This window comes from Colobus angolensis, unplaced genomic scaffold, assembly GCF_000951035.1.
Source record: "Colobus angolensis palliatus isolate OR3802 unplaced genomic scaffold, Cang.pa_1.0 Scaffold3, whole genome shotgun sequence".
NCBI classification, from domain to species: domain Eukaryota; kingdom Metazoa; phylum Chordata; class Mammalia; order Primates; family Cercopithecidae; genus Colobus; species Colobus angolensis.
In genome coordinates this window covers 17,491,613-17,518,293 of record NW_012116265.1, presented here as the reverse complement: position 1 = coordinate 17,518,293, position 26,681 = coordinate 17,491,613, and the positions used below count along the sequence as shown (strand labels likewise).

Here is a 26,681-nt window from a genome sequence, read left to right as displayed (position 1 = left end):
GTGGTGGAGCAGGGAGGATTAGGACTCCAAACCTGAAGCAGAGCTAGTTGAGAGGGTGGATGAACCGGGGCTCGCCAACAGGGTACCAGCGGACCCCAGCTTCCCCTCACTCACCTCTCAGAACAGCACAGTCGCACAGCCCTGGTAAACATAACCATTGTTTTAAGCCTGGTGCCCTCACAGCCCAGGGTACGGGGAAAGGAAGAGCTCTAGAGCCCCCTACAGGCACTGACTGGCACTGCACCCCATGGGTGACAGTTCTGTAAAAGAGCCCTCCCTTGGTGGGAAGGTGCAGGGAGAATCCCAGGGGGTGAGGCTTCAGAAGCTCAGGAGTGAGCTCAGGACCCTGGCTTTAGAAAGCAGCTGTGGTTCTCATCTTTCCGAGCCCTGCTCCATGCAATTTAGCACTGCAGCTGCCTTGTAGTGTGGTATTCCTCCCAAGCCCCAGCATGCACACATGCACACCTACGCACAACACACTCACTGCCTCCGTGGCTTGCCTGACCTCCAGATGGACTGGAAAGTGCTCAGGTCTCATTCGGTCTGAAGAATGCCCTTCAGCTGCTGAATATGCAGAAGCCGTGCAGCCAGCATGATTTTCAGAGCCAGATACTGGTGTTCAGACGCTCTTCTCCAAGCCACCTAATTCTCTGGGGGATCATTTTAGGATTTGATGTAAGAAAAGTGTCTGAGGGTGGATAGGAGAGCTAAATATAAAGTGTAAGGCCAGAGATGGGCGATTGTAATAGTAATAGTTGTAGTAATTGACATGTATTGAGTATTTACTCTGTGTCAGGCTTTGCCTTAGAATATTTCATGTATGAAATCATCGCTTCCTCAAAACAATCCTAGGAAGTAGGTATTATTACCATCCCCCATTTCACAGGTAAAGAAACTGAGGTGCAGAGACATTAAGTCATTTGCCCAAGGTCACACAACTGACAAAGCTGGGATTTGCACAGAGGCAGTCTGGCTGTGTGCCTGCACTCCTCACCCCCATATTATGTGTCACTCATCGCATCTAGAATTTCAGCTTCCTAATTCCTGCCTTCAGAATGCCCCATCTAACACTGTGTGGATCTAACACTTGGGCAAAGTTTGAGGTGGGGGTGGAGGGGGAAAAGACCAAGACCCATGTCTTGGTTCTAAAAAACTTAAGGTGGAAGAATCGCTGCACAGAGTCGGACCCCTCATCCCCCAGCTCAGCTTCCATCCTTGTCCTAGGCACAGGAGAAAGCTGTAGAAAGGAACTTTTGGTCTTACTGATATCATCCTCCAAGGGCCCATGCCCAGGCTCTGGAGGCCACCCAGTGATCTGATCCTGTCCGTGCCTCTCCTGGAGTCTATCATAAACATATTTTGAAGCCAACTTCCCTCTTCTCAGCTTGCATTTTCTCCTGTTCCATGCCTTCCCACCATTCTCTATCGCCCATTCTCCAACGGCTCCCAAGTCTGAGTCTCAGTGCCCTACCTTGGTGCCTGTCTTGGATTCCTGCAGGCACCACACAGCAGCACATGCAAAATCCCGCAGGCACCACAGAGCAGCACGTGCACAGCATCACACTCCAAACCTGCTTTTCCTCATGTCTCTTTAGGCAGGGACCCCCCGCAAGCCAAGACAAGGAGCATATCTTCAGTTCTTCCCTCCCGCTCTTCATTGTTGAGTCCCCTCCTATATCTGGAAAACTTTTACCTATGTATACACCTCAGATCTGGTCCTTCTTATATTGCTTCCCCCCACCCTGGTCTGCTTAGGAAACTTCTATTTATCCTTTAAAACCCTGCTTAGGTATCTCCCTCTGTGTGAAGCCATCCCTGACTTCTCCCTGGGGGAATTAGTCTCTCTCCTTGCAGCTGTTCTCTGTCTCATGCCCCTGACTGGGTTACAATCTGTTGGATTTGAATATTTGGTTATCTTTTCTCCTAGATCATGAGGTCCTAGAGTCCAAGCTTATCTCTGTGTCCCTGGTGACACAGAGTAGGTGTTTAATAAATGTTGGTCAAGCTAACCTGAGGGGATTGGAAGTAGTTAAAGGGGAGCCCTTGGGGGAAAAGAGGGAGAAAAAAGGGCCTGGGAAGAGGTAACCAGGAGAGCACTGGTTCTGCTACATCTTTTGCCCTGGTTGAGCCACGGAGGCAGCTCTGGCTAGGGAAGCATTATATCCTTCTGGGAGGCAGTCTAGTGTCGTGGTTAGGAGGAAAAACCCTAGCTCCAGACTGAGTTGAAATCCTGGTCCCAGTGGTGTGCTGGAACCAGCTCAAACCAGCTCAGGAGAGCTCACTGTTAAATGTTCAGCAGTTCTGTGGGCTGATGGTCAAACACAATCGTTATTAAAAATTAAATGGTATAAACTTATAGTTAAATACATTGTATTAAAAACAAAGGTGATAAATACCACTCCTCACTTCCTCATATCTTAGTACATTTCACTTTACGTTCTTGCAGTCAATTTACACCTAATGTACGGTGGAAAAACCATGCGATGCCAAGCTGATGCCTGTCTCTTCCCAAGCCTGCGTTCTCTGATGACACGCTGGTAGTTTGAGAACGGCCATGATGGGAGTATTTACACCACAGAAATTGGCAAATGCTACAGATCCGCCTTCCCCCAGCTAGTTGTTGAACATTTATTACCACACCACTGCATTGGCTCCGTCACATCCCAGCTCTGTGACCCCAGAAAAATGACTCAATCTCTCTGTGTCTCAGATTCTTCTTCTGCTGTGATCTTCCACGTTGGATTGCTGTAAATATTAAAAGTTGATAAACATGGCTGGGTGTGGTGGCTCACGCCTGTAATCTCAGCACTTTGGGAGGCAGAGATGGGTGGATCATCTGAGGTCAGGAGTTCGAGACCAGCCTGGCCAACGTGGTGAAACCCCGTCTCCACTAAAAATACAAAAATTAGCCAGATGTGGTGGTGGGTGCCTGTAATCCCACCTTCTTGGGAGGCTGAGGCAGAAGGATTACTTGAACCCAGAAGGTGGAGATTGCAGTGAGTCGAGATTGCACCATTGCACTCCAGCCTGGGTAATAGAGTGAGGCTCAGTCTCAAAAAAAAAAAAAAAAAAAAAATTGATAAACATAAGCTACTTATAGCAGAAATTGGTACACAGTAGGTGCTCAATAAGTATTAGCTCTTTTTAGTATTTCTTCTCATTGCTCCCTATCCAAATTCTATGGAAACAGATGACATGTCAGTTGGAGGAATGGAAGTTTTATTTTTAGAGCGTAAGGTTCATGTCTTTTCCTTTTATTTCTAGAGCGTAAGGTTCATGTCTTTTCCTTACAGGACCCCTGTGTGTGGGATTTAACTTGAGGAGCTAAGTGCAGGAAGTGAAAACCATGAATTTTCCAAGGGGAAAGACCCTGATGGAGAGGTATGCTTAAGCCTCCAGGCGAGAGAGGATTGTGCCCCAGGCCCTGTGAGGAAATGAGGCCACAGCAGCACAACATGGTTGAACAGGTGAGGCAGGCACAGGTGAGGTCAGGAGAGGAACGGAGCAGATGCCAAGAAGAGCCAAGCTGCAGCATGAAGGGAGCCTCTGTGTGTGGCTGCAGCGGGGTCCCAGGACCCTGTGAGGAGGCAGCTGCCCTCTCTGGAAATGCTGGGCTGTGTGGTCATGCCCATGAAGGCAAGGGCTCCTCTGGCTTTGCGAGTGGAGAAAATATTCCTGGCCAATCCCGAGTTGGAGCACACACTTGAGGTTACATTGGCTGCATTGTGGTTTCTTGGGATGCTACAGCAAAGTGGGAAGGTGGGAAGATTTGGTCTGCAGCCTCCAGGACAGCAGAAGCCAGGAAAGAGCCAGAGGGGGTTTGGGCTTTTCTAGACTCCTCCGTGGAGGTTCCCTGGGTCCCAGCCAACACAGGCCCCTGGAGTGAGGATTTGCACTTAATCTCTCTGTTACCTGGAAATTGCTTCAGGTTCACAGACCTTTGCCAGCAGAAGGGGCAGCTCAGTGACTGAGATATACACAGTTCCCAGCCCAACCCTTTTTCCAATGGTAAGTGCACTACAAGCCCACAGACCCCTGGCAATGCATACATCTGCATGCTGGACAGGCCAGAAGCTGCAGCTCATTGCTGGGGTCTCCTGTTCTTTGAATCCCTGGTCTGTAGACAAATGCCCTTTGGAGTGGCCTTCCCAAGGAGAAAGCAGCCTTGAGAGTTGAAGCCCTTCCTTCCCACCTCACTATGGGAGTCTTTCACTTTACCCTGAGCTCCTCAAGGGCCCATTTGGTTCTGATTCGTCTGCAGCACGGGGTCAGTCATGGAGGGGCCTTCAGTAAACACGAGGCAGAAGTTTAGATACATTTTGAGAAAATCTGTGCTTTGGGGAGAACCACTGGTGGGTTACCTGTTCAGTTGTACAGGTTGTTCACTGTCCAAGAGTGCCTGGTTGAGGAGGTGGGTGGGCTCTGAACCTAGTTATTCTAATTCACAACAAGGCACACATGACTGAGGCATGGGGGTGAGTATCCAAGGGGTTGAGGGCCTAGAGGGGGCTGAGGAACCACCTCGCCAGGCTCCAACTCATTAATTGGGAGCAACTTCCTATCTAACCTGTGCCTGGACTCTCTGAAGAACTCTGTTTCTTTCTGCTGGCACTGTCCCTGCAGCCTTCATTTAGAGCCTGATAGCTCTTCGAAGGCTTTCTGTTCTCAGTAACTGCAGTACTTAGCGGGTCCCCGTGGCTCTCAGCAGGCCCCAGGGCAGGGAGGGGCCTCCAGGCCCTGCTCTGGCTGCTGATATTTCGGGATGTCCGTAGAAGCAGAGACACTGGGGCACTGTGTTTCCTGAGTCAGAGTGCAGAGTGGTGTGTGGGGGAGTAAGCCAGCGGCCCTGGCAGGCAGGGGCATATCCGAGAAACAGCGCCGCAGGGTCCCTGGGCTCTAAGAGCTTCTGTGAGTAGATTTTGGGGAGTGCTAGAATTTATCAACTTAGAGGGGAAGGAAGCTACTGTTTTAGCATTTGATGTCTTTGATCTTTACAGTAATACCTAAGTAGGGAATCCTGTTCCCCCTTTACAGAGGTCTAGAGGAGTTGAGTGACTGCCCAAGGTGGCGCAGTGGGTCCACTTCAAGAGCCAAGATGCACATCCAAGTCTGTCTGCCTGAAATAGCTCAGCATTCCAGGGGCCCAGAAAACCCACTGTTTCTATCGCAGATCTCTGTCTTTCCAGGCCAACCTTCCTGATGTTTTTCCCAACACATTAATGTGGTCTCAGGCTGAACTGTTCAGTTGACTCTGGGCTCAGGAAAGGGGAGCTCAGGCCCTGAGACAGGCATGTGGCTTGGGGGCTGCCACCAAGGCCTCATCCCAGTACGGCTGTGGAGAGGGTCAGGACACCTGAAAGAGCCAGTGTTGGGATCTGTTCATGCCGTGCCGAGAGAAGTGCTTCCATTTGCCAAGAAAGAATGAGGAAGAGGGAAGGGCAGGCCCACCTCCTTGCTGCTCCCTGGGTCAGTAGCCACTGGCCTTCACAGAGAAGAGCCACTTGGGGGTGGTCCATATGTGTGAGCTGGAACCCAGGGCCTGTGGCCAGCCCTGGGAAGGCCTCTGTGTGGGCATGTGCGGCAGGGAGGCACCGGAGGCCAGTTTCCTGTGCAAAGCCTTTGGGGCATAGCAGAGAGGGAGGCCTGCTTTGGTCTGTAAGGTGCTGTAGCCAGGATCTAACACACGTGGGCTTGGGTTTGTGGGTTTATCTCCCTTGTGTATTCTTTGACCACCCAGCTCCATGCCTGGCCAGCAGAGTGCTCGCAGGACACCCCGTAGGCTTGATGTGAGGCCACAGTCAGAAACCTGATGGGCCCTCCCCTAGAGACCTAGTGCCTGGGGAAGGGCCCCCACCGTAGCTCCAGTAGACGCCCCTACGTGCAGTCTTGGCCACCACCTTGCTCACAACACTCCTCTCCATGCCCTGCAGCCTCCTAAGTCTTTCCTCTGTGCCAGCTACTTTTGCATGGCAAAGATAGTAATAAAAGTAGTCACATATGGTCTGGCAATGGATCTCTTTTTTTGGTCTGTAAGTGTATTTTATGTTAAACATTTTACATTTTATGACATCAAGACTCTGCATGAAATACATTTACTGCAAAGAAAAAACATTACCTGGGATCAGAGCAGGAGAGAGGTCCCCTGGTCCATGCCCAGGTGAAGAGTGTGGCCAGGTGCTGGCAACTGCAAGCGTTTCCAAGCAGTTGCCCATGTCCAGCAGATGCCTGCCAGACTTGAATCAGAGGTATTTTTATGAGGGCGAGAGGACCTGGAGTCCCCAGGATGGCTGAGGCAGGGGACTCCACGGCTGCAGTCTTCTCAGTAAGAACACCTTGGATTCTTTTTGTTTTCTTGAGACAGAGTCTCGTTCTGTCACCCAGGCTGGAATGCAGTGGCACGATCTCAGCTCACTGCAACCTTCGCCTCCCAGGTTCAAGCGATTCTCCCGCCTCAGCCTCCCAAGTAGGTGGGATTACAGGCATGCACCAACACGCCTGGCTAATTTTTGTTGTTGTTGTTGTTGTTTTATTTTTTATTTTTAGTAGAGTTTCACCATACTGGCCAGGCTGTTCTGACCTCAGGTGATATGCCCTCCTCAGCCTCCTGAAGTGCTGGTGTTACAGGCATGAGCCGCCATGCCCAGCCTAGAACACTTTGGATTCTAGTTTTAGTACTTCCAGTTCCTGGTCACATGGATGAGATCAGAGATTGTGCCTGTAACAGGTAGACTTGGCCACTCCAGGCAAAACCAGCTTCTCTTTGATGCTGGGCTCTTTTCTTTTTCCCCATCCTTCTTTCTTTCTAGCCCTGTATCCCTGCCTCTGTCATCCTAGGCCGGTTTTCCTATATTTTTCTCTTTGCTGATGCTCAAGACGATAGTAATATTTGCTAACATCTTCTGACTGCCCACTATGAGCCAGGCGCTGTGCAAAGTGCATCTTGTGGCTACTCATGTTTTGCCTCCTTCTCTTTCTCTGGGCCTTTTATACTGAAGGGTATCCCTGGTATCCCTTGAGCACCTCATGTGGCTAGTACTCTCCTCCCCAAAGAGGATGCAGCCTGTGGGGGCTGGGAGGGAGGCTCCTTGGCTTCAGCGCCCTCATTTTACAGATGAAAACACTGAGAGCTTGAGCTGATGAGGGCCTTGGGTGCAGTTCTGCAGCTCAGGTGCAGAAGGAAACCCAGGGCTTGGCCTCTTTACCTTTACCCAGAGCTGTCTTGCATCTTGTGGATGCAAATCATTTGCTGTCAGCTGCATTAAGGGCCTCTTTGACCTTGGGGCTCTGAGTACCTAAATGGTGAGCCTCCGGCCAGGCAGTGCAGATCACTGATGTGACTGTGCCCGTGTCACTGCATACCCACCTCAGGCCGGGCAGGGTGAGGAAACTGCAGGAGCCACGCAGAGCCAGAGGAGGGCTGGACAGACTGACACAAACTTTTCCCATGTAAGAAAATTAAAAGATAAAAAGAATTTTGATAGAGGGAAACTGGTAGGAGGGAAGATGAGCTGGCCGTCTGGGCGAGGTGGCCTCCTTTGCAGGTTTTGCTGCCGTCATCTCCTGATGTGGGCCCATGGGCCCCTCACTTCTCTCCCTGGGCCATCCCTTTAGGCTGTTCTCTGCCCTCAGTGACCTCATTAGGAGCTCTCCATTTCGGACAGTCAGCCCCTTGCTCCGTGGGAGGAGGAGATGGAGAGGTAAGAGCTACATGAGAATTAAGCCGTGTGCACTGTCTGGCTCATGCTGGCCTTCCCGGGGCCTCATTCCATGGTTGGTACAGAAATAGGAATGTATTGTCCTGCTGCCAGGCAGCATCCCAGCTACTCCAGCCTGTGTCCTAGGTCAGTACCTAACTGGCCATCCCGGCTCCGAGGTCACTTGAGGGTCTGGCAATATTACCATGGATCTGAACACCGCTGGTTCCCTGGGGACTGCAGCAGGGCGTGTGGAGGAAGGAGTCCCTCCTGACTCACGGCCCACACTAGAAGAACACGAAGGAATAGAAAGCCCCTGTGTGGTGCGGCAGAGCAAGCAAGACCTTTGATGTCAGACAGGTGTGAATTCAGCTGACAACTCTCCCTTGCTGTGTACCCTGGGGCAAGTCATCTAACCTTCCTGTGCAGACTGGCCTCATCTGAAAAGCGGGAGTAAGAATCCTTCTCTTACAGGGTTGCAGAAGGATTTAATAAAATAATGCTTGCAAAATGCTTTTATGCAGGGTACTGTCAGCCTCACAAAGCCAGAGATACCCCAAGCATTCTCTGTAAACATGGCTATGGTCATTCAAAAGAAAATTACAAATTCATTTTAAAGTATTGCTAAATTAGGAGTTATGATATATTTTTCCACCTAATGAAGACTGAAAGTCCAAGATTATGATACTTGGTACTTGGGGTGGGGGGTGTGATTGAGAAATGCTTTGGCATTAAAAAGAGGCCTTCAACCGGGCATAGTGGCTGACACATGTAATCTCAGCACTTTGAGAGGCTGAGGCAAGTGGACCACGAGGTCAAGAGTTCGAGACCATCCTGGCCAACATAGTGAAACTCCATCTCTATTAAAAATACAAAAATTAGCTGGGCGTGGTGGTGCGTGCCTGTAGTCCCAGCTACTCAGGAGACTGAGGCAGGAGAATCCCTTGAACCTGGGAGGCGGAGGTTGCAGTGAGCCAAGATCACACCATAGCATTCCAGCCTGGTGACAGAGTGAGACTCTGTATCAAAAAAAAAGCCTTCATAGGTTCATGTGGACTGAGATGAAAATACAGGCAACATAGAGTTGAGTAAAAATAAAAAACAAGTAGCTGGACAGCAGATAGAGTAAAATCACATGCATGGCTTTTTAAGCTCCAAATGCTGGGTATATGCTTTTGAAACTTGTGGAAAGAGATATAAAAAAAAAACTGTCCTTTGAATCAGCTGTAGGAAATGGGCTTAAGAATCCTGGTATTGGGAGAGATTTTTGCTTTTAACTTTGATTCTTTTGATTGTACGTACGTATTCTATAATGAAAACAATTTTAATGTGTAAGTTAAGGGAACCAAGTGTGAGTAAACAAGCCAGCAACTAATAAACCTTCCTAAGAAAAACATTGAAATACAAGGGGTCCTTATGAAAACTTGGAAGTCGGCTCTCTGCACAGACAGCCCTCTAGAAACTGGGTTCTGTCCCTGCTCCAGCTGCCTGCCCACCAACTCCCCTGGTCCCCTGCAGTGCATGTCCTACCAAGCCTGTGCCTCTGCCTGCAGCAGGACAAACCCAGACAGAGGCTTAGCCCGGAGGCTCGACTCCCGGAGCTAGCGCTGGTGGCAGATGCAGCAGCCGGGCTCGGCCTGCATTGGCAAGGGTTGGCCTCACCACCGGATTCTCTCTCCACTTCACGCCTCATGGAGCCAGGCTGAGGGAGTCGCTGGAGGATCGTGACTGCCCAAGTGGGTGGCTGCTCACCTGCCCAGGAAGCCATTAATCTTGTGTCTCTGCGGTCTCTCCTCCCACGCCAGCTGCCCGGGCACAGACTGACTCGGGAAAGGACATGAAAGGGGCCCCGGGCTTCACTCCATGGTGGACCATGACCCTGGAAAATACCATCTGGCTTTCTGTGTGTCTTCTGACACCAATTCCCCGGGTTGGGACACATCAAAGAGAGTGTATCTGGTGATATTTCTAATTGTTATTCCTTTGGCTGGGCCTTTGGATTCAGGTCACAGATAGGACTCATACCTTTAGAGGCTGCCTGTGGGGCCTGAGCCCCCCATCTTACAGATGCCTCAGGAGGGGGCTTGTAGAGGTGACCCAGGACCCCCTAGCGGCCAAGACCCCAGTCAATGGCACCCAGCAGGCCAGTCCCCCAGGGCCAGTCTGGGCAGCAGAACCTCCTGGCGTGACCAGCTCTGACTTTCCTTCTCTGCCCTCTGATGCTGCCCATGCAAAACAGCCAAAGTGCCAGGTACCCCATCCAGGGTGTCAGGAGTGTGTGGAGTTTGACCTTACCCCGGGAATCTCAGCTTCAGTCACAGATTCATATTTTCTTTATGAAGGCTGGGCTTGCTGGCTTTAGAGTAATTCCAAAATAGATTTATTGGACAAAATTTGGGCAAAAATTGGGACAAAATAATTTGGGGCAGGCCAGGCATGGTGGCTCATGCTTCTAATCCCAGCACTTTGGGAGGCCAAGGCAGGAGGATTGCTTGAGACCAGGAGTTCGAGACCAGCCTGGGCAACGTAGCGAGACCTTGTCTCTATTTTTCAAAAATAATAAAACATTTAAAAGAATAATAGTTTGGGGCAAAAAGGGGGACTTCTGATTAACCTGGAGGTTTGGTACTCAGAAATGCACTACCTCCTGAGCAGAAAGTCGCCTGTGGCAGGAGGTATGTGCATGCAAAGCTGACCTGTTTGGAAGTTTATAGAAGATACAACAGGCCGGGTGCGGTGGCTCAAGCCTGTAATCCCAGCACTTTGGGAGGCCGAGGCGGGCGGATCACGAGGTCAGGAGATCGAGACCATCCTGGCTAACACGGTGAAACCCCGTCTCTACTAAAAAAAATACAAAAAACTAGCCGGGCGAGGTGGCGGGCGCCTGTAGTCCCAGCTACACAGGAGGCTGAGGCAGGAGAATGGCGGGAACCCGGGAGGCGGAGCTTGCAGTGAGCTGAGATCTGGCCACTGCACTCCAGCCTGGGCGACAGAGCGAGACTCCGTCTCAAAAAAAAAAAAAAAAAAAAGAAGATACAACAGCAGCCAGGGGCTTGCAGTCTCTGTTGCACACTTACCCCTTTTGAATAAACCCCTTTGTTTCATAGCAATGGGGAACAGAGAATGGGCACATGCAGGGCCTCGTTGGGTATCCTCTGACTTTTTTATGTCTAGCCTTTCAAACATGGGGCAGGGCCTCCTCCTACACCAGCTTGTGCTTTGTTGGAAAATTCATTCCATAGCCCTGCTAACTGGCACGCATCGAACTATTTCCTGTATGCCAGGCACAGTGTGTCGTGCGTTACCCAGTTAGTACTTTTGAATCTCACAACTGTCTTGCAAAGTAGGCACGTGCATTTTCCTCGTATTCCAGATGAGAAAATGGGAGCTCAGAGAGGTTGAGGAGCACCCCCAAAGTCACAGATCTAACACAAGGCAAAGCTGGCATTTAAACCTAGACCCACCTCCAGAGTCCACTGTGCTGGACACACCTGTGGAGGACAAATAGTTCCCCCATATTTCAATCTCTTTCTCTGTTGGAAACTGAGTCCGCTTTTTGTTATTGCTTCCCCCATCAGAGTTCACAGGCAGCCCGCAAATGGGGTGGTCTCGCTTTGCTGCTTACCACCTTGTCACCTTTCATTTGTATTTCCCTAGAGTAGGGAGACAGTGCCCTTTCTTGGCAGGGTGCAGTGGGTGGGAGGAGGGTAAGGCTGTGGGGGAAGGGGTCAGAGGAGAGGATTGCCCCTCTAGGCAGTCAAGGGAGCATACGCGTGGGGTAAGAGGCTGACTGGCGTTGGGCATTGCATTCAGGGTCAACCATTCCAGGTCCCAGATACACATGCTGATTGAATACTTGTGACAGCCCTGTGAGGTAGAAGCTCTTCTGCTCCTCCTTTTATAGGTGTTGAAACTGAGGCTGTGTGCCTTGCCCAGGTTGCTGAGCTAGTACATGGTGGAGTCTGGCTCCAGCCTAGGTCTGCCTGCGTCCTAAATTCCAGCTCACCACCACCATCCTGCATTTGATTCGGTTCAGTCTCTCTGTCTGCTGAGGGGACTGTAGGAGGTGACAGAAAGGATGCAGTTGCATAGGTGGTTTAGGGATTTTTTTAAATCCTCATTTTCCTAATGGAGACCCTGAGACCCAAGTGTCTTGCTGGACTCGGTAAGTTGGGGACTGAAGCTACCACCTGTCCCCTGGCTGCAGCCTGCCTCTTTTGCAGATGGGACCAAACAGCAGATCTGGATGGCCTGGGAGGGAAGGTCCCTGTGGCTGTGTGAAGGGGAGACGGGGATGGCTTGCTGGTGAGCTGTGTGTTTTAACCAGTGCATACATATCTCTATTTAAAGAAGTCCTATGCTTTTGACAATCCATCAGGAAGCTCCCTGTGACAGAGTCCAAAGGGTTCCTTGGTATTGCTCTGTGGTCTTTAGACAAGCCCCTTAGCCTCTGAGCCTCTGTGTTCTCATCTGCCTAATGAGGATAAGAGAACCCCAACTCCCTGGGTCAGTGCTAGGCTAGGTGAAATCAAGCAGCTAACACAGGTTGGATGTGCCGGGAGGCTTCCTAGCAATGTCCCTGCCGCTCATTCCTCCTCATTATGCCCTCAGAGCCCACACCATCCCCTTTGAATATGCTCGCTGATGGCAAGTCTTCTTCCAATGGGGGTGGATTTAATGTTTAATGCAGCCGAGGTCATTTGGAGGCAAGACTAGGGAATTAGCTGGGTGACAGAGCTGAGCAAAGCAATTTTTGATTACAAAGAAAGTGAGGATGTGACTCTGTTTCTCAGATAATCTGGCCTGAAAGGCAGCTCCTAGAGGAGCTCCAAAAATGCTTTGATCAAAGCCAGCATATTGGGAACTGGGAAGAGATGCCCAAGGTGACCATGAGGAAGAGGACAGTGCTCACCGGGGTGTATAAATATCGGTTGGTCACAATTGGTCTCCTGACTTCGCAGTCACACCCTGCTGCTCCTGACCAGCTGCTGCCGTTTTGAGGAGCAAACTTGGTGGGAGGTCACATAGGTGTCCAGCGGAACTGGGGTAATTGTGGCCGTCTCAGGTCAGGCTCAGTCCCTGATCCATGCAGAATAAGTAATGGCCCAGCAAGATGCCTATACCTTTCTCATCTTGGCAGCCAAACCTGCAAATTACCCAACAGAACCCACGCTGCTTCGGCTGGGAGGGCCGAATGAGCCAGAGCTTTCAAGAGTTTAGCTGGGTGCAGAAGGGAGGAAAGGCACGCACCCCCCTCCTGCTCCTGGTACCTCATCTGCTCTTGAGAATTAGCCTGGCAGTGGGAGCCCTTCAACTGGGTACTTCGTGTACTGCTGTCCCTTGACATTTTCCTTCTGGGAAAACTTCTAGAGAAGCCATTCTGGGAAAGGTAGTGATTAAAAGTTTTGAATAAGAAAATAGCTAGCTGAGAACATAATTTGGGGAGAAAGGGCACAGGGCAGAGAACTCTTAATAGTGGCAGATGGACTTCAATCTGAAGACTGTTGCAGATTTGAACAAAACGAGGGAAATAACAACAGCCGGGAGCCTTCCAAAAGGAACTGCTTCCATTGAAGTCTGTTCCTGATTCTCAGGTTAGGGTCTTCCTCATTAGGGATGTGAAAATGGTTTTTCTTTTACAATGTGATCATTGTCCTAGGTTGCCTTTTCCCATGTTTTATGTTCTCACTTGACATATAGAGTCAACCTTGTATTGGTCCCAGTTTGGGTGGTAGTGAACAGGAGTGGGAATTATCTCGTGTGGTTGGAAGATGGGAACCACTGGCCTAGAACCCAGAAACTGGAAACTAGGTGTTCTCAAGCTGGGCCTTAAGTCACTGTAGGGAACCTGGGGACAGAAAGTGAAGGCACAGGAACAACTGTTTCTATCTGCCATCCTCCAACAGGCAGGCTCCTATGGGTGAGGCTCCATTCAGTCCAGGAATTCTCCTCTTCCCCGTGGTGCTCTGCTCTTCTGCACTGTGCAGAGGGCAGCTGGTTCTAAGGTCCAGAGATACAAGATTTCTTCCCTGGTTTGAGCAACACTGAGAGCACGGTCCTCTCACTCTCCCTGATTATGCTCTTAGCTCTGGCCTCTTGCAGGGAGTTGCCAGACACATGTGTGAGAAGAAGGGCTCCTTTTACCCTTTTGCCCTGGGTGTGATCACAGCTCAGGCCCAGGCCACTACTGAGCCCTACACTGTCCAATATTCACATGGGAGGGTTGAGAGGAGAAAAGGCATTAAACATCCTGTGTCACAGGAAAACGGAACAAAAGAGGAAGCCTCGAAAGAGACTGGGAGTTGTCATTCAAGAAAGAGTGAGCCTTCCGAATCCCCCTTGCTGGCTGGTCTTTACAGCCTGGAAGACTTCAGATTAAAGAGACCGTGATGAATGGGGACCGTGGGGATACATTACTTCAGGGAGCACCCCAGTGTCAGCCAGCTGGTGGTGGCCCCAACTTCTGGGCAGTGGGTGGGGCATGGAGGCCTCCAGCCTTCTTAGATTCTGGCCTTCAGCTACAGCATTCCTTGAGCATTCGTGGAACTTTAGTACTGCAAGATGCTCTCAGGGGAAACAGCTTCCTGGGGAGTTCGCCAAAGAAACAGAACCAATACGATATGTAGTCATGTGCCACATAATGACATTTTGGTTAATGATGGGCTGCATGTATGATGGGGTCTCATAAGACTATAACACTGCATTTTTTACTGTACCTTTTCTTTGTGTAGATAATACACATACCATTGTATTACAATTACCTACAGTATTTAGTACAGTAACATGCTGTACAGCTTTGTAACCTAGGAGCAATAGGCTTTACCATACAGCCTAGGGGTGTAGTAGGCTATGCCATCTAGGCTTGTGTAAGTACACTCTGTGATGTGCACACAATGATGAAATATCCTAACAATGCATTTCATTATTAAGCAACGGATGACTGTGTGTGTGTCTATCCTTTATTTATGTATATAAAGAGATTTATTATAAGGAATTAGATGACATGATTATGGAAGCTGACAAGTCCCAAAATCTGCAGGGTAAGTCAGCAAGCTGGAGATCCAGGAGAGCTGACAGTGTAATTCTAGTCCAAAAGCAGGCAGGCTTGAGACCCAGGAAGAGCCAATATTTCAGTTGGAGTCCAAAGGCAGGTGGACTCCAGAAGGCTGGTGTCCCAGTTTGAAGGCCACTGGGCAGGAAGGATTTTCTTTCTCTTAGGAGAGGGTTAGCTTTTTGGTTTTATTCAGGCCTTTAGCTGATTGGATGATTGCATAGGGCAACCTGCTTTACTTAATTTGCTGATTTCAATGCTAATCTCATCCAAAAACACCCTCATGGAAATACCTAGAATAATGTTTGGCCAAATATCTGGAGACTCCACGGCCCAGTCAAGTTGACACTCAGAATTAACCATCATAGCAGTCACATGAGTTTGGGAGACTCTTGTATACCATGGCCCTGTCTTCAGCCTTCCAGGGCATTTTAGTGTATTAAACGTTCTGAGAATGCAGTCAAGAAACCTATTTGACTTGTTCACCCAAGTGTTTTCCTTATTTATTTGGCCAAGGTCCTTTGTGGGGCTGGGGAGGAGGGAAGGAGGGAAGGGCCATGATACCTGTTGGATCCCATGACTCTGGGGACTATCCATTGGGAAACACTGCCCTGGAGATGTAACATTAGTAAGACGCTACTGTGCCAGCTGCAAGAAGGTGGCCAGTCCATGACTGGGGCTGTGGTGCATTTTGAGGCTTCCAGGCACTGTCTTGGTCAAGCTGCATTCCAAAGTGAAAGGACTCAAGAGAGAACTTTCTGGGAATTCTTTATTTCTTTTCTTTTCTTGAAATGGGGGTCTTTCTATGTTGCCCAGGCTGGCCTCGGATTCCTGGCCTCAAGCTATCCTCCTGCTTCAGCCTCCTAAGTAGCTGGGATTACAGGCATGATATTCCATCCAGCTCTGGGAATTCTTTTTTTCTTTTTTCTTTTTTCTTGAGACAGGGTCTTGCTCTGTCACCTAGGCTGGAGGGCTAGAGTCCAGTGATGTGACCACAGGCTTACACCACCACATCTGGCTAATTTTTGTGTTTTTTGTAGAGACAGGGTCTCCCCATGTTGGCCAGGCAGCTCTCAAACTGCTGGGCTCAAGCAATCTTTTTACCTTGGCCTCCCAAAGTGCTGGAATTACAGGTGTGAGCCACCATACTCAGCCAGAATTCGTGATTCAACTGTACTTAGAGGGTGTTTACTCAGTACTGGCTGAGTGCTAAGCGCTCTGGGTGCATGATCTCATTTAATCTTTTCAACCACTTTTTGCATTAGGAACTAGTGTCTCATTTTACAGATAAAGAAATATGCACAGAGTTGTGTGACTTTCTCGCAAGTGGGAAATCAGGCTTTGAACCTAGTCCTTTCTGACTCTAGAACAATGCCCTTAACCGCTCTACCAGCCTGATTCCTACTGTGTGGCTGGGAAACCTTTAGGAGCAAACAAAACAGAGGCATTACCAGGCATGTGGTTTGAAATCGAACAGTTTATCTGAAAGCCCTTAATGACAGGATGCCTTTTGATGGCAAAAGGGAAAATGAAGAAATGAGGGAATGGGAGGAAGTGTAATACTATTAGGGAACACAGACTTTGTGTGATGGTAAGATGTGGTCACGTCATAGAGAGAAAGGCAGAGCATAGCTCAAGGTGTTCTGAGCCATCATCTCCCTTGCTGGTGACAGACAGACCCTGCTCAGTTCCACATTTCCTTGCTGTAGGAGGCCCCGGTGCCCTAGAGGTGGTCCCTGAGAATGCCAGAGAAGTGGAGGTGGTGACAGGCGGTAAGACCCTGCTGATTGGGAGCAGGACCATCTTTTTTTTTTTTAGACAGAATTTTGATCTTGTCGCCCATGCTGGAGTGCAATGGCACTTTCTCAGCTCACTGCAACCTCCGCCTCCCGGGTTCAAACCATTCTGCTGCCTCAGCCTCCTCAGTAGCTGGGATTACAGGCACCAGCCACCACGCCTGGCTAATTTTTGTAGTTTTAGTAGAGATGGGGTTTCCCACATTGGCCAAGCTGGTCCCGAACTCCTGACCTCAGGTGATCCACCCACCTTGGCCTCCCAAAGTGCTGGGATTACAGGTGTGAGCCACCATGCCCGGCCGGGAGCAGGACCTTCTTGTGCTCCAGTCATTGGTGTGACTTGGACAAGTCTATGTGCTCTCAAATAGCTGGCGTGCTTTCTATCTGCTGCATGAACAAGGTTGCTGCATCCTATTTTGCATGAGGGTGTTTCAGAAAGGAAGAGTCTCGTGTGTGTGTGTGTGTGTGTGTGTGTGTGTGTGTATGCGCATGTGTCTTTAGCAACCAGTACTCACCAGGGACCTGGCCACAGAAGTGCCCATGAGCAGTGTGTCTGTATATGTGTGTGTGTAGATACATACCACACATAAATGTATTCCTGTATCTCAAAATACTTTTAAATTATTTATATAATATAGTATAATTAATTATCTGTCTCTCCCACCAGAATAAAAGTTTCCTAAGGTCAGGGACTTCCTTTTCCCTGCCAAAACGGGGTCCAGAACTTTGAGGTATCTAATAAATACTGTGAGTGAATGAATGGCCAGACCATGGGCTGTGATCTCTTAGTTAATGTCCTAGAATTTACACCTTCCACAGAGCCCCTCGAGAAATGGCCATCAGTGTTGCAACCGCCTTCACCTCTTCCTCCACCTTCTTCTCTGCCTTTATTGTTTCTGCCTCCTTTTCTCCCTCCCCTTCCCAGTGCTTAGAATCATCTCTGGCAACAGTTCCAGCCCAGCTTTTTGAAAATACACTTAATGATGGTTTTGACTTTTTTTCTAAAAGCAACAAAATCATTTGGAACCAAGGATGGATATTAGCTGTTTTTTTGGCCACTGAGGTCCCTAACTCAGAGACGATAAATAGGGCATGGTAATCAGATGAGTATTTTGCTGTGGGCAGTGAACTATCTCTAATGGTCATTCCTTTTATAGAGGAGGGCTCAATATGAAGGGACAGGGACAGAGGGACCCAGGAAGCCCCTCAGAAGGGGACAGACCCAGCTGGGTGTTGACATTCTGTTTGCATTGTTTTCTAAAGCAATTAACTGAGTTTTTGCCCTTTTGTGTGTATTCACATAGACATGAACTTTAAGCCTGAGACCTCAGAAGCTGTTTGGCAGTGAGAAGGATGGGCTCGCAGATTTTGTTTCTGGGTTTGTTTGTTTGTTTGTTTGTTTTTGAGATAGGGCCTCTCTCTGTCACTGAGGCTAGAGTGCAGTGGTGTCATAGCTCACCGCAGCCTTGAAACTCCTCGGCTGAGGCAATCATCCCACCTCAGCCTCCCAGGTAGCTGGGACTATAGGCACGCACCGCTGCACCACTACACCCAGCGATTTTTTTTTTTTTTTTTTTTTCGTAGAGACAGATTCTTGCTGTTGTGGCCAGGCTGGTCTCAAACTCCTGCCCTCTAGCGATCCTCCTGCTTCAGCCTCCCAAACTGCTGGGGTTACAGGTGTGAGTCACTGCACCCAGCTGGTTCCCAGAACTGAAGAAGGCTGGGAACCTAGAGGGTGGATGAACTGATAATGGGAGTGTTTCCTTGTAAGTTACCTTGGGAAGTAGTGTGGGAGGTTTGTCTTGGGCATTTAAGTCCATGAGCATGATCAGAAGAGGGAGAATGCTTCCAGGGGGCTTTTTGGTGAACCCAGGGTGAGGCATTAGGAAAACAGACAAAGGAAAAGACAAAGGGAAAATGGACAAAGTTCGGGATTTGCACGTGGTCTGTGTAGCCAAGCTACCCTTAGGATTTAGTCCTTCTCCCTGCCGAACCTCCCTGAGTTTGCGCCACTGCACTCCAGCAAAAAAAAAAAAAAGATGTGGTGGCATGCATCTGTAGTCTTAGCTACTAGGGAGGCTGAGGAAAGAGTCACTTGAGCCAAGGAGCTTGAGACCCAGGAGTTTCAGGTTACAGTGAGCTATGATTGTACCACTTCACTCCAGCCTGGGTGACAGAGTGAGACCCTGTCTCAAAGAAAGGGAAAGAAAATCTAACCTACAAATTATTTTCCAACATAATGAAATGTTTACGAATATACCATCAATGAAGCAAGTTGACATTAGGTTGTGCTTTGTGGACATTTAATTACACATTTAAACATTTTGATCTTGCATTTTTCCTTTTCATATTTGGGGATTAAAAATGTATTTGCATATTTCAAGCATGTTGAAGGTCTTTGGAAAAACTCAAAGGCCAGAGGCTCTGTGCCTACAGGGCTGAGTGGACAAACCGCCCCTGTTCTGGCCCTGAGAAATTACAGAGTAAGGAAGGGGCAGGGGAGGACGCTGGAGAAAAATGAAGCATTGACTGGAGATGTCTCCGAGGGTCTCTTGAGGGTGGTAGGTGGGGTTGGAGCTGGCAGTTAGGGCTTGGTTCTCAATGGTTTTCTGATATTTAGTTCATTTAACCCCCATTGCCTGGGGATCTCTTCCCCTAACTCTCCAGATACCCGTTAGCTCCCTTCCTCTCTCCATTAAAGATTCTACTCAAATGTCACATTGGTTAAAACAGTGTCCCGGCCGGGTTACAGGTGGCTCACACCTGTAATCCCAGCACTTTGGGAGACTGAGGCAGGTGGATCACAAGATCAGGAGTTAGAGACCAGCCTGGCCAACATAGTGAAACCCCGTCTCTACTAAAAATACAAAAAACTAGCCAGGCATGATGGCAGGTGCCTGTAATCCCAACTACTTGGGAGGCTGAAGAAGGAGAATCACTCGAACCCAGAGGCAGAGGTTGCAGTGAGCCAATATCAAGCCATTGCACTCCAGCCTGAGCAACAAGAGCAAGACTTCGTCTCAAAACAAAAACAAAAACAAAAAATAAACAAAAAAAATGTGCCCCATCTTTGTCTAATACAAGATGTAGTGCTAAGAAGTCATTAATGCCATGTAGACAAATAGACTAATTGGGTAGGGAGAGTACTCTGTTATTGATTAGTTTGTTTACTTGTGTGTGCTCTGTCTTGATCAGCTTCCTGAGGGCAGGGAATGTGTTTTGTTCCCCAGTGTCTGGCACCTAAAGGCTCCACAATAAATGTGTGGTTGTTGGCACAACAAATGAATAAATGACTCTTGGCCCTCCCTGCCTCCAGTGGCTGTCGGGAGAATCAGGTGAGAGAAAATGCACCTTCAAAGGATAAGCCGATGTGCCATTGGCCCCAGGAATCACAGCACATTTTCTCTTTCTAGGAGTCCTTAAAATGCAAGCGGAAACTCATCCTCAGAGATTCTGAGTCAGTCGGTTGGGGGCAGAGACCAGGGATCTGAATTTAACAAACTCTGGGTGATACTGATGCTGCTGGTCATCAACCTGTGCTGGGAGGAGCCTTTGCTGACAACTAGCTGTCATTTTTTAGTCATTTTTGCTGAGCAGGACACAAATGTACAGCCACAATGCAATGTGACCCTGGAGTCCATGGTTCCAGAGTCGGGGGTTGCCCCTGTCTGTGTCTGAGGGCCGAAGAGCCTGCCTCGAGCAGAGCCGCCAGGCTAAATCCTCTGACCTTGACTCTGGTTTAGGGACCAGAGTCTGGTATCTAAGTGTGATCTTACTCTAGCTTTCCCATTTGTTCTGTTTAGGCCAGAGGTGATCCAGTGATTTGGGAACTGCAGGTCACACAGGCTGCTCAGAGAGTAAGTTGGGTCCAGTCGAGCCAGCAGGGCCGCATGGCCGATTCACACTCAGTCCAAAACCCTCGTGGCTGAGCCCTGATGCAGACCATGCTGTCTTGTAGGAGTGGTCTGGGTGCTTCTAGGAGGGCAGAAAGACTACATTACTGCCTGGTGACCTTGGAAAGGGGCACAGAGGTGCTGGCACTGGGAGGCTGAGCAGCCGAAGCCAGTGAGACCCACCTGGAGGGAGGCAGCTAGCTTGCTTGCTTCCTGAAAGCTGGACAGAGCCTCTCAGCCTAATTTGCTTGTGCCAGGCAGCCTGTGAATTCTTACAGCCAAACCACCTGGTGGGCGACTGTTGACACAGGACGGCAGGGTCCCAGGAGCCCAGCCCTTGCACAGACAACAGGCAGCACACAGACCTCAGGTCACATATGCACTGGCCAGTCTTCGAGGACACAGTGTCCGGCTACAGTTATTTCTATCTGCAGTACGGTCTCGGGCCCCTGAGTCAACAGGCAGGTTTGAGAGGACTTCAGGTCTTGGCCCCAAAAAAGTACACACAACCAGGTTCACGGTTGCCTCGGGATATCTGTCCCCACTCATTGATTCATGCTTATGTTCATTCTACAGAAATTATTCAGCACCTTCTACAAAGACACAAAGAAGGAAAAGAGTTCCCATCTGTCCTTAAAGAAGTTAACTGTTAAATGATGCCCCAGGCTGGGCTCAGTGGCTCACACCTGTAATCCCAACATCTTGGAAGGCCAAGGCAAAAGGGTCACTTGAGCCCAGGTGTTCAAGACCAGCCTAAGCAACATGGCAAGACCCTGTCTCTGCAACAAATTTTTTAAAATTAGCCAGGTGCAGGTGCATGGGGGTGCATGCCTCTGGTCCCAGCTCCTCCGGAGGCTAAGGTGGTGGGGTGATTGCTTGAGCCTGGGAGGTCAAGGCTGCAGTGAACCAAGATCGCACCACTGCACTCCAGCCTGGGTGACAGAGTGAGACCCTGTCTCAAAAAAAAAAAAAAAAAAGATGGCAGCCCCAAATGCACAGAACTGGCATGCAGCAGGCACTCGGTAAATCTTGGTTGAACGAGCAAGGTGCTGGAAGAGCTAGGAGGAGAGAGTAAGAAACTGGCCGGGGAAAGCTCCTGCATGAAGGGAAAGGAAAAGGCATTCTACGTGAAAGGTGTGAATGTTATAAAATATGTGAGGAGTAACGGGGCAGTGTAGAGAAGTAAGAGCTCACTTCCATTGAGCGCTTCATTTCAACCAGGCATTGTTCTGAATGTATTACAGATATCATCTCTTTAACCTTTGAGATAGGCCTATTGTTGTCACCCCCATTTTACAGTTGCACAGCCTGAGGCTCAAAGAGTCCGAGCTGAAGGCCATGCAGGTAGTGAGTGGCAGAGTCAGGTGTCAATCCACTCACCAATGGGCACTTAACACAACCTGAGCCTCTACTTCTCCATCTGTAAAATGGGAACACCTGGGCTTCCCCTGAAAGTTTCTTGGAGAGATGAAGAAAGCTGTGCATGAGTGCACATGAAATGTCTGCGAAAAGGTTACAAGATTCACAGAAAACTTGGAAACAATGGTTACCTTTGGGGAGGCTGCCTAGAGGACCTAGGATGAGAGAAAGGATATACCAGTTACTGGATCTCATTTTGGGCCTCTAGTGGGTGAAAGTTAAAATAACAAGCAACCTAAATGGGAAGGAGTTGGAGGGTGGGTTAAGCTTGAAAGGAGAAAGAGCAGTCGAGGCTGGAGAAAGGATGTTATTTGACTGTAGTGAACACTCTGCCTGCACCCCCAGTCCCTCTCTGTTTGAGGAGAAGGATGCCGTGGCGACCGGCTTCCTCCTTAATATAGTATGTACATTTTATCTCTGCAGTCTTCTTGCAGACTTGGTTTAAAGATCTCAGCTCAATACCATTAGTGTATATCTGCAGAGGGCCCTTTGTAAAATTGATTAGAAAGTAGGCTTTTGCATGTGGGGTGGGGGCGGGGGTGGGACCTAATCGGATTTGAGCATGAGATGGTATCTAATTCCCTGCATCTAGCAACTGGCTTGGGGATCTCCCTGGGAGCCAGGGCCCCCCTAATTTGGTTTTCGAATACATTAGCCTAACAAGCTGAGGGGGCTCCTTTGGGGAGAAGGTTTTTGGGGGATGGGGATGGGAGATGGTGGGAAGACTGAGGAAATGAAGAAGGGAAGGGTTTTCTGTGCAGGTCCTGGAGTATAAACTGTACATGCGATTGCAAGGGTGTGGATGTCTCATGGTTTTACGCCATCTGGGAGAATGAAGTAAACTTTTAAGAGGACCAGGGTGGGCCTGGTGGCTCAGTCCTGTAATGCCACGCACTTTGAGAGGCTGAGGTGGGTGGATCACCTGAGGTCAGCAGTTTGAGACCACCCTGGCCAATGTGGTGAAACTCCATCTCTATTAAAAATACAAAAATTAGCCGGGCATGGTGGCACATGCCTGTAATCCCAGCTACTCAGGAGGCTGAGGCAGGAGAATCACTTGAACCAAAGAGGTGGAGGTTGCAGTGGGCCGAGTTCATGCCACTGCACTCCAGCCTGGGCGACAGAGCAAGACAGGTCTCAAAAAAAAAAAAGACTTGGTGTATTGCTTACCATTTATTGAGCCATTATATGTACATTTTGTTTCATTTTTTCAGTCTTTTAAAAAAAAGTAATACATTCACATGTGTAACAAAAAACGTCAAACACTATGAGAGTGCAGGCAGTGACTGGTGGGGTATTTTTCCTCCCGTAATCCTTAGTCCCCTAGACAGAATCCCTAAAAGTAGCCACAGTTACCAAGTTTTCTGTAGACCTTACACTATTTTCAAAAATTGCCCATGTGCACTCATACACAGCTTTCTTAATCTCTCCAAGAAACCTGCAGAGGAAACCTGGTGTTCCCATTTTACAGATGGAGACTGGAGGCACAGGTTGGTGCCCACTGGTGAGTGGCAGGGCCAGGATCCAAATTGTGAATGATCTGGTGGTCCGGCTTTATATCCTGGGGTCTTTCTGTGAAATCATATGCTCTCCTATGTGCCTTTCCCAGAAAGAGAGGGGGCTGTTCAGAGCTAAACATAGCAAATATTTGAGTTTTCACTTCTCCAACTCTTTTCTTTCCTTCCTTCCTTCCTTCCTTCCTTCCTTCCTTCCTTCCTTCCTTCCTTCCTTCCTTTCCTTTCCTTTCCTTTCCTTTCCTTTTTTTTGAGACAGAGTCTCGCTCTGTCACCCAGGCTACAGGGCAGTGGCGCAATCTTGGCTCACTGCAACCTCCCCCTCCTGGGTTCAAGTGATTCTTGTGCCTCAGCCTCCCGAGTAGCTGGGATTACAGACACGCACCACCAAGCCCAGCTAATTTTTGTACTTTTAGTAGAGACGGGATTTTGCCATGTTGACCAGGCTGGTCTCAAACTCCTGATCTCAAGTGATCCGCCTGCCTCGGCCTCCCAAAGTGCTGGAATGACAGGCGTGAGCCACGGCCCCGGCCCACTCTTTTCTTCTTGGGTCCATCCATATGCTATCGTTTTGTCCACTTATACCCAAGCATCCTAAAAACAGGATGCAAGGCCGGGCATGGTGGCTCACGCCTGTAATCCCAGCACTTTGGGAGGCCGAGGTGGGCAGATCACCTGAGGTCAGGAGTTCAAGACCAGCCTGACCAACGTGGTGAAACCCTGTCTCTACTAAAAATACAAAAATTAGCCGGGTGTGGTGACGGGCACCTGTAATCCCAGCTACTCGGGAGGCTGAGGCAGGAGAATCACTTGAACCTGGGAGGTGGAGGATGCAGTAAGCTGAGATTGCACCACTGAACTCCAACCTGGGCAACAAAGCAAGACTCCATCTCCAAAACAAAACAAAACAAAACAAAAAACCAGGAGGCAAACTTACAAGGGCATCTTTACTAGGGTCTCCTTCAACTCAGTACCCCTTTGTGAGAGTGAGGGGTGGAGTGTGTTGAGTGAATCCTTGTCTGCTTTATCTGGATCTTGAGTTCTGCCCACTTCCTACTAGGCACTGTGTGTTACAGGGAGGAGCATGCTGGTGGCAGCAAGTGCTACAAATTGTGTGGCATTATAACCTAGAGTCAGCACCCAGTTTCATAACAGATAATCACAGTATCAACCCCGGAGGGTTCTTTGGAGGGTGGAGTGATACCATGGCATGGTACCTGGTACGTGGTCATCTCTCAATAAATATTAGCGATTATTAGTGTCACTAGCTAGAGAAGCTTTCATACCTTGCTCATCTGCTCTGTGCAATTTGCCTCAACTATAAGAATAGCATTGTTCTGTTATCATTACACTATTATTTAATATTTAATATTTTTAAACATAATCTATGTAATACGCTTGTATCGTTTTAAATACAATTAGCATAGTGTCAGGTATACAAGAGATGCTCAATAAATATGATTTCCCATTTTATTCCCGTCTCTTTACCAGTTTTAAATCAAGATCTTGATTCTTCTTTATCCTTGTTGTGAATCTAATTTCTGTAAAGTGAGCCAATTTGGATTCCCACTCACATTTATTGAGAACCTGCTGTTTACTTGGCATTCTGCTATGTGCTGTCACAAAGAACAGACCTCGGACTCTGCCCTCAGGGGACGAACAATCAAATCACGAAGACTGACTGAGAACAGAGGCATCAGTTGCAGCCCAAGCTGTTCGCGGGGTTTGGGGCGTGCTCCTGGGGTACAGGAGTAGATGGAGTGGCTTCCTGTTCTTCAGTACCTCAGTTTCCCCTTCTGAGGAGCGGAGGTAGTTCCCTTTCTTGTTTCTTGGTATTTGGAAGATGTGGAACAACCTGGCTGATGTGGTTTCAGTCTTGTGGGGACCAGTGGGCTGAGCCCCTCTCTTTACCCCTCTCCCTCTCCCTCACCGCCTACTACCCTATGCTCCCTCCCACCCAACCCCGGCTGGAAGCTTCGAGGTGTTGGCTCCTCCACCAGGCTGTTGACCTGGGAGCCTCCATCCTCCTCCTTGCAAGCCACACCTTTTCACCAGATCTTTATGCCAACCCCATCCCATCCCCAACAAAGGTTTTGTAGGGACCAGAATACCTCAGCTTTGGATGCTGTACTATAAAATCCAGAATTATATAACTGCTGGATTATGGAGTGATCATTAGCTTTGCCGAAAGATTTTCCATTTACATAAGGATTAGCTGCGGGGTTCCTTTAAATAGCTAGCTTTGCTAATGCATTTGTATTGCAAAGAAAAGTGGGTGGGGGAAATAAGGACAGGACTATGAAACAGAAGGCCCGAGTTGCAGTGGCTCAGGCCTGTAATCCAAATGACTCAGGAGGCCAGGGCAGGAGGATCGCTTGAGCCCAGGCGTTCAACACCAGTCTGGGCAACATAGGGAGACCCTATCTCTACAAAAAAATTAAATTACATTACATTAACTAGGCAGGGTGGCTTGTGCCTTTAGAAAAATAAAAAAAGAAGGCTCGAGTTCTAAGCCAGCTGAATGACTGGTCATTTTACCTTTTGGAGCCTTGGGTTTCCTTGATGTGGAAAGTGAATGGTGACCACCCCACCCAGACCCAGCACTGCAGGGGAGGACTGTGCAGGCAGTTTGCAAAGAGCTGGGTGCGGGCGGTCAGGTGAGGCAAAGCTGCACCGCAGTGCTGTTGGGGTGATGAGCCTGCCCCTCAAAGGGTGATGTCGAAATCCCTGGTGTTGAATCTCCTAGCTGGCCCCTGCCCACCTGTCCATCCTGGTCTCCTGACAGACCTATCTTCTTCCTGCGTCCCCGCCCCGGCCACACACCTGTGTCCCGGACTCCCCACGCCAACTCCAGTTCCTTGGTTGTATGCTGCTGTTCTCCATCTCTGTGATTTGCACACACTGGTCCCAGTGCCCAGAATGCCATTTCCCACCCACTCCCCTTCTTGGCCTGGCGCATACCTACTTGTCCTTCAAGACATAGCCTAGACGCCTCCTCCAGGAAGCCTTCCCTGACTCCCTTCCCCTCACGAGGGTTAGACACTCCTTCTCGGCACTCGCAGGGTCCCATGAATATGTGTGTGTGACCCTATCGTGTTGCTTTGGGACCCTTCCTTGTCCAGTGACTTTGTGGTCATTGATCACTTATTTGGATCTCCACGAGCTACTGAGCTTAGGGGCAGGATCCCTGTTGTGTTTGACTCAGTAGATGTGTAGTAAATGAAATAAGTAAGTGAATAGTAACAATTTTTCATGTGCAGCAGGTGTTCCATCCCCAGACACATGCAACACAGGCGGCGCCTGCACCGTCTCCG

At 49.1% G+C, this 26,681-nt stretch overlaps 1 protein-coding gene across 1 annotated transcript in view; it reads left to right on the top strand.

Annotated features, from left to right (window-relative positions):
* The first annotated feature begins 3,533 nt into the window (after positions 1 to 3,533).
* The window catches only part of ESRRB (estrogen-related receptor beta), a 115,374-nt gene continuing 92,226 nt past the window's right edge, over positions 3,534 to 26,681 (top strand). Inside the window, exons 1-8 of the mRNA XM_011949807.1 lie at positions 3,534 to 3,660; positions 4,670 to 4,820; positions 7,612 to 7,697; positions 9,213 to 9,345; positions 9,762 to 9,945; positions 13,797 to 13,895; positions 14,054 to 14,168; positions 16,455 to 16,517. Coding sequence (XP_011805197.1) covers positions 3,534 to 3,660; positions 4,670 to 4,820; positions 7,612 to 7,697; positions 9,213 to 9,345; positions 9,762 to 9,945; positions 13,797 to 13,895; positions 14,054 to 14,168; positions 16,455 to 16,517 — 958 coding nt within the window. The remainder of the gene's footprint in view (positions 3,661 to 4,669; positions 4,821 to 7,611; positions 7,698 to 9,212; positions 9,346 to 9,761; positions 9,946 to 13,796; positions 13,896 to 14,053; positions 14,169 to 16,454; positions 16,518 to 26,681) is intronic.